The sequence below is a fragment of the Salvelinus alpinus genome, chromosome 10, assembly GCF_045679555.1.
Source record: "Salvelinus alpinus chromosome 10, SLU_Salpinus.1, whole genome shotgun sequence".
NCBI lineage: Eukaryota > Metazoa > Chordata > Actinopteri > Salmoniformes > Salmonidae > Salvelinus > Salvelinus alpinus.
In genome coordinates, this window is record NC_092095.1 from 79,396,194 (window position 1) to 79,403,264 (window position 7,071).

Here is a 7,071-nt window from a genome sequence, read left to right on the forward strand (position 1 = left end):
TTAGTGTGGTGTGTAGTCTAAAGGGGAACACAGCAGTGTGTGTAGGTGTGTTGTGTGTGTTGTTAGTGTGGTGTGTAGTCTAAAGGGGAACACAGCAGTGTGTGTAGGTGGTGTGTGTGTTGTTAGTGTGGTGTGTAGTCTAGGGGAACACAGCAGTGTGTGTAGGTGTTTTGTGTTGTTAGTGTGGTGTGTAGTCTAGGGGGAACACAGCAGTGTGTGTAGGTGTGTTGTGTGTGTTGTTAGTGTGGTGTGTAGTCTAGGGGGAACACAGCAGTGTGTGTAGGTGTGTTGTGCGTGTTGTTAGTGTGGTGTGTAGTCTAGGGGGGAACACAGCAGTGTGTGTAGGTGTGTTGTGTGTGTTGTTAGTGTGGTGTGTAGTCTAAAGGGGAACACAGCAGTGTGTGTAGGTGTGTTGTGTGTGTTGTTAGTGTGGTGTGTAGTCCAGGGGAACACAGCAGTGTGTGTAGGTGTGTTGTGTTGTTAGTGTGGTGTGTAGTCTAGGGGAACACAGCAGTGTGTGTAGGTCTGTTGTGTTGTTAGTGTGGTGTGTAGTCTAGGGGGAACACAGCAGTGTGTGTAGGTGTGTTGTGCGTGTTGTTAGTGTGGTGTGTAGTCTAGGGGGAACACAGCAGTGTGTGTAGGTGTGTTGTGCGTGTTGTTAGTGTGGTGTGTAGTCTAGGGGGAACACAGCAGTGTGTGTAGGTGTGTTGTGTGTGTTGTTAGTGTGGTGTGTAGTCTAGGTGGGAACACAGCAGTGTGTGTAGGTGTGTTGTGCGTGTTGTTAGTGTGGTGTGTAGTCTAGGTGGGAACACAGCAGTGTGTGTAGGTGATTTGTGTGTGTTGTTAGTGTGGTGTGTAGTCTAGGTGGGAACACAGCAGTGTGTGTAGGTGATTTGTGTGTGTTGTTAGTGTGGTGTGTAGTCTAGGTGGGAACACAGCAGTGTGTGTAGGTGATTTGTGTGTGTTGTTAGTGTGGTGTGTAGTCCAGGGGAACACAGCAGTGTGTGTAGGTGATTTGTGTGTGTTGTTAGTGTGGTGTGTAGTCTAGGTGGGAACACAGCAGTGTGTGTAGGTGATTTGTGTGTGTTGTTAGTGTGGTGTGTAGTCTAGGGGGGAACACAGCAGTGTGTGTAGGTGTGTTGTGCGTGTTGTTAGTGTGGTGTGTAGTCTAGGGGGAACACAGCAGTGTGTGTAGGTGTGTTGTGCGTGTTGTTAGTGTGGTGTGTAGTCTAGGTGGGAACACAGCAGTGTGTGTAGGTGATTTGTGTGTGTTGTTAGTGTGGTGTGTAGTCTAGGTGGGAACACAGCAGTGTGTGTAGGTGATTTGTGTGTGTTGTTAGTGTGGTGTGTAGTCTAGGGGAACACAGCAGTGTGTGTAGGTGTGTTGTGTGTGTTGTTAGTGTGGTGTGTAGTCTAAAGGGGAACACAGCAGGTGGTCATTGACTTTCTGAACATTTTCTCTACATATTGATCTCACAACCGGTTTGGAAAACAAAACGAGACGTATTAAACTGTTTCATTCACCATTCAGTCACACCGTAGTGACGTTTGCTTCAATGAACAGAAGTAATACTCGACTCTGTGTGTCACAGATTCTCATTATTCCACTATAAGAGTAAATAACACTAAGTACTTCAATCAATCAATCTGATCAGTAAGCTATTCTCCAACACCGATCAATCAGGCTGAACAGTAAGCTATTCTCCAACACCAATCAATCAATCAGGCTGAACAGTAAGCTATTCTCCAATACCAATCAATCAATCAAGGTGAGCAGTAAGCTATTCTCCAATACTAATCAATCAATCAAGGTGAGCAGTAAGCTATTCTCCAACACCAATCAATCAATCAAGCTGAGGAGTAAGTTATTCTCCAACACCAATCAATCAATCAAGCAGAGCAGTAAGCTATTCTCCAACACCAACCAATCAGGCTGAGCAGTAAGTTATTCTCCAACACCAATCAATCAATCAAGCTGAGTAGTAAGTTATTCTCCAACACCAATCAATCAGGCTGAGCAGTAAGTTATTCTCCAACACCAATCAATCAATCAAGCTGAGTAGTAAGTTATTCTCCAACACCAATCAATCAGGCTGAGCAGTACGTTTTTCTCCAACACCAATCAATCAATCAAGCTGAGTAGTAAGTTAATCTCCAACACCAATCAATCAATCTGAGCAGTAAGCTATTCTCCAACACCAATCAATCAATCAGGCTGAGCAGTAAGTTATTCTCCAACACCAATCAATCAATCAGGCTGAGCAGTAAGCTATTCTCCAACACCAATCAATCAAGGCTGAGCAGTAAGTTATTCTCCAACACCAATCAATCAATCAGGCTGAGCAGTAAGTTATTCTCCAACACCAATCAATCAATCAAGCTGAGCAGTAAGTTATTCTCCAACACCAATCAATCAAGCTGAGCAGTAAGTTATCCTCCAACACCAACCAATCAGGCTGAGCAGTAAGCTATTCTCCCACACCAATCAATCAATCAAGCTGAGTAGTAAGCTATTCTCCAACACCAGTCAGATAAGCTGAGCAGTAAACTATTCTCCAACACCAGTCAGATAAGCAGTAAATGAACGTAGTGTTCCACTTCCTGGTTAGAAGAAACACTGAACAGGAACTTCAACTCAAACAACAAAGTTTAAGTGTAAAACAAGTTTATAAGGCTGGCAGCACAATTCTGATACGTTTTTCCAATAATTGGTCTTTTGACCAATCACATCCGTTCGTTTCACATCAGATCTTTTTCTGAACTGATCTGATTGGTCAAAAGACCAATTAGTGAAGGAAACGATCACAAGGCCTGCCTGTGTACTCCGCAGTCTAATCAGAATACATGTAGGTGCTTTCTCCATATAAACACTAAAGAGAGAACTCTTAGTTTCCTCTAGAAAGATAATACGATGTGCTTCCATTAACACCCTCATTCCACTTCATAGTAATACTATATACAGTATACAATACCCTCATTCTCCTTCATAGTAATACTACCTACAGTATACAATACCCTCCTTCATAGTAATACTATATACAGTATACAATACCCTCCTTCATAGTAATACTATATACAGTATACAATACCCTCCTTCATAGTAATACTAAATACAGTATACAATATCCTCCTTCATTGTAATACTATATACAGTATACAACACCCTCCTTCATTGTAATACTATATACAGTATACAACACCCTCCTTCATAGTAATACTATATAAAGTATACAATACCCTTCTTCATAGTAATACTAAATACAGTATACAACAGCCTCCTTCTCCTTCATAGTAACACTATATACAGTATACAACACCCTCCTTCATTGTAATACTATATACAGTATACAACACCCTCCTTCATAGTAATACTATATACAGTATACAACACCCTCCTTCATAGTAATACTATATACAGTATACAATACCCTCCTTCATAGTAATACTAAATACAGTATATAACACCCTCCTTCATAGTAATACTACCTACAGTATACAATACCCTCCTTCATAGTAATACTATATACAGTATACAACACCCTCCTTCATAGTAATACTATATACAGTATACAATACCCTCCTTCATAGTAATACTACCTACAGTATACAATACCCTCCTTCATTGTAATACTATATACAGTATACAACACCCTCCTTCATTGTAATACTATATACAGTATACAACACCCTCCTTCATTGTAATACTACCTACAGTATACAATACCCTCCTTCATAGTAATACTACCTACAGTATACAATACCCTCCTTCATAGTAATACTACCTACAGTATACAATACCCTCCTTCATAGTAATACTACCTACAGTATACAATACCCTCCTTCATAGTAATACTACCTACAGTATACAATACCCTCCTTCATAGTAATACTATATACAGTATACAATACCCTCCTTCATTGTAATACTATATACAGTATACAACACCCTCCTTCATAGTAATACTATATACAGTATACAATACCCTTCTTCATAGTAATACTATATACAGTATACAACACCCTCCTTCATAGTAATACTATATACAGTATACAACAGCCTCCTTCTCCTTCATAGTAACACTATATACAGTATACAACACCCTCCTTCATAGTAATACTATATACAGTATACAACACCCTCCTTCATAGTAATACTATATACAGTATACAACAGCCTCCTTCTCCTTCATAGTAATACTAAATACAGTATACAACACCCTCCTTCTCCTTCATAGTAATACTATATAAAGTATACAACACCCTCCTTCTCCTTCATAGTAATACTATATACAGTATACACCGCCCTTCTTCATAGTAATACTATCTACAGTATACAACACCCTCCTTCTCCTTCATAGTAATACTATATAAAGTATACAACACCCTCCTTCTCCTTCATAGTAATACTATATACAGTATACACCACCCTTCTTCATAGTAATACTATCTACAGTATACAACACCCTCCTTCTCCTTCATAGTAATACTATATACAGTATACAACACCCTCCTTCTCCTTCATAGTAATACTACCTACAGTATAAAACACCCTCCTTCATAGTAATACTATATACAGTATAAAACACCCTCCTTCATAGTAATACTATATAAAGTATACAACACCCTCCTTCTCCTTCATAGTAATACTATATACAGTATACACCACCCTCCTTCTCCTTCATAGTAATACTAAATACAGTATACAACACCCTCCTTCTCCATCATAGTAATACTACCTACAGTATAAAACACCCTTCACAGTAATACTACCTACAGTATACAACACCCTCCTTCTCCTTCATAGTAATACTATATACAGTATACAACACCCTCCTTCTCCTTCATAGTAATACTATATACAGTATACAACACCCTCCTTCATAGTAATACTATATACAGTATACACCACCCTCCTTCTCCTTCACAGTAATACTATATACAGTATACACCACCCTCCTTCTCCTTCATAGTAATACTATCTACAGTAGACAGTAAATCAGCAATAACATCATCATTAGGAATCACCACAGTGCAAACACAGCAATATCTTCTGAAAAATAACACCCCACACACAATCCCCAGGTGGCCGTTGACCCAGTGTCTTCTCAGCAGTGACGGTAATGAGATGAATTATACCGGTGATTGTAATGATGCTGGACAAGAGGAGGCGGAAAGACAGAGCAACCAGCATCTCTGTTCAGTGTTTCACAGAGAGAGAAACAGGCAGAACGTCAAGGTAGAGACCAGTGGTGTTTCACAGAGAGAAACAGGCAGAACGTCAAGGTAGAGACCAGTGGTGTTTCACAGAGAGAAACAGGCAGAACAGCAAGGTAGAGACCAGTGGTGTTTCACAGAGAGAGAAACAGGCAGAACGTCAAGGTAGAGACCAGTGGTGTTTCACAGAGAGAAACAGGCAGAACAGCAAGGTAGAGACCAGTGGTGTTTCACAGAGAGAAACAGGCAGAACAGCAAGGTAGAGACCAGTGGTGTTTCACAGAGAGAAACAGGCAGAACGTCAAGGTAGAGACCAGTGGTGTTTCACAGAGAGAAACAGGCAGAACAGCAAGGTAGAGACCAGTGGTGTTTCACAGAGAGAAACAGGCAGAACGTCAAGGTAGAGACCAGTGGTGTTTCACAGAGAGAAACAGGCAGAACAGCAAGGTAGAGACCAGTGGTGTTTCACAGAGAGAAACAGGCAGAACGTCAAGGTAGAGACCAGTGGTGTTTCACAGAGAGAAACAGGCAGAACGTCAAGGTAGAGACCAGTGGTGTTTCACAGAGAGAAACAGGCAGAACAGCAAGGTAGACACCAGTGGTGTTTCACAGAGAGAAACAGGCAGAACGTCAAGGTAGAGACCAGTGGTGTTTCACAGAGAGAAACAGGCAGAACATCAAGGTAGAGACCAGTGGTGTTTCACAGAGAGAAACAGGCAGAACGTCAAGGTAGAGACCAGTGGTGTTTCACAGAGAGAAACAGGCAGAACATCATGGTAGAGACCAGTGGTGTTTCACAGAGAGAAACAGGCAGAACATCAAGGTAGAGACCAGTGGTGTTTCACAGAGAGAAACAGGCAGAACATCAAGGTAGACACCAGTGGTGTTTCACAGAGAGAAACAGGCAGAACATCATGGTAGAGACCAGTGGTGTTTCACAGAGAGAAACAGGCAGAACATCATGGTAGAGACCAGTGGTGTTTCACAGAGAGAAACAGGCAGAACATCAAGGTAGAGACCAGTGGTGTTTCACAGAGAGAAACAGGCAGAACATCAAGGTAGAGACCAGTGGTGTTTCACAGAGAGAAACAGGCAGAACATCAAGGTCTCTGTCAGTGGTGTTTCACAGCAGAAGAACAGGAGGTATTGTCTCCCTCCCAAATAGACCCTTAGTCTCTATTTAGTGCACTACTTTTGACCAGAGCCCATAGGGTAGTGCACTAAATCAGAACTAGGGATCCATTTGTAACACATCCCAGGAGTACAGTGGTGGGTTTCGGTGATACTATGAAGATCCTATGACTGAGATCACCGGTGAGAGATGTAGGAGACAGCGGTACTCACTAGAGGTGTGCACGGGGTCCAGTATTCTGGGTTGAGCTCGGCCCTGGAGCGGAGGTCCAGGTACTCCGGGTTCAGTTCGGTTCGGGCGCGGGTTAACGTTCCTGTTAGCGTTCCCTGTAATAGGAAGGGTTAAATAACGGGGTTTAGTGACATCATTCATCTGGTAGGTACTTGGTTATGAGCTGCGTCCCAAACGGATCCCTATTCCTTTAACAGTGGGCTACGTTCTACCAGGGTCCATGGGGCTCCTGTCAAAACCAGTGCACTGCAAAGGGATAGAGTGCCCTTTGGGACACAGAGCTGTTTAGGGTGGTGATGGTGGTGGTGGTGGTGATGGTGGTGGTGGTGGTGGTGATGGTGGTGGTGATGGTGGTGGTGATGGTGGTGGTGGTGGTGGTGGTGATGGTGGTGGTGATGGTGATGATGGTGGTGGTGGTGATGGTGGTGGTGGTGGTGGTGGTGGTGATGGTGGTGGTGGTGGTGGTGGTGGTGGTGGTGGTGGTGATGGTGGTG

The 7,071-nt window shown here is 42.5% G+C and overlaps 1 protein-coding gene across 4 annotated transcripts in view; it reads right to left on the reverse strand.

Annotated features, from left to right (window-relative positions):
* The window catches only part of LOC139532829 (protocadherin-9), a 527,131-nt gene that overhangs the window by 399,555 nt on the left and 120,505 nt on the right, over positions 1-7,071 (reverse strand). For all 4 annotated transcript variants that reach the window (XM_071330933.1, XM_071330932.1, XM_071330935.1 and 1 more), the window contains exon 3: positions 6,559-6,672. In XM_071330933.1, coding sequence (XP_071187034.1) covers positions 6,559-6,672 — 114 coding nt within the window. The remainder of the gene's footprint in view (positions 1-6,558; positions 6,673-7,071) is intronic.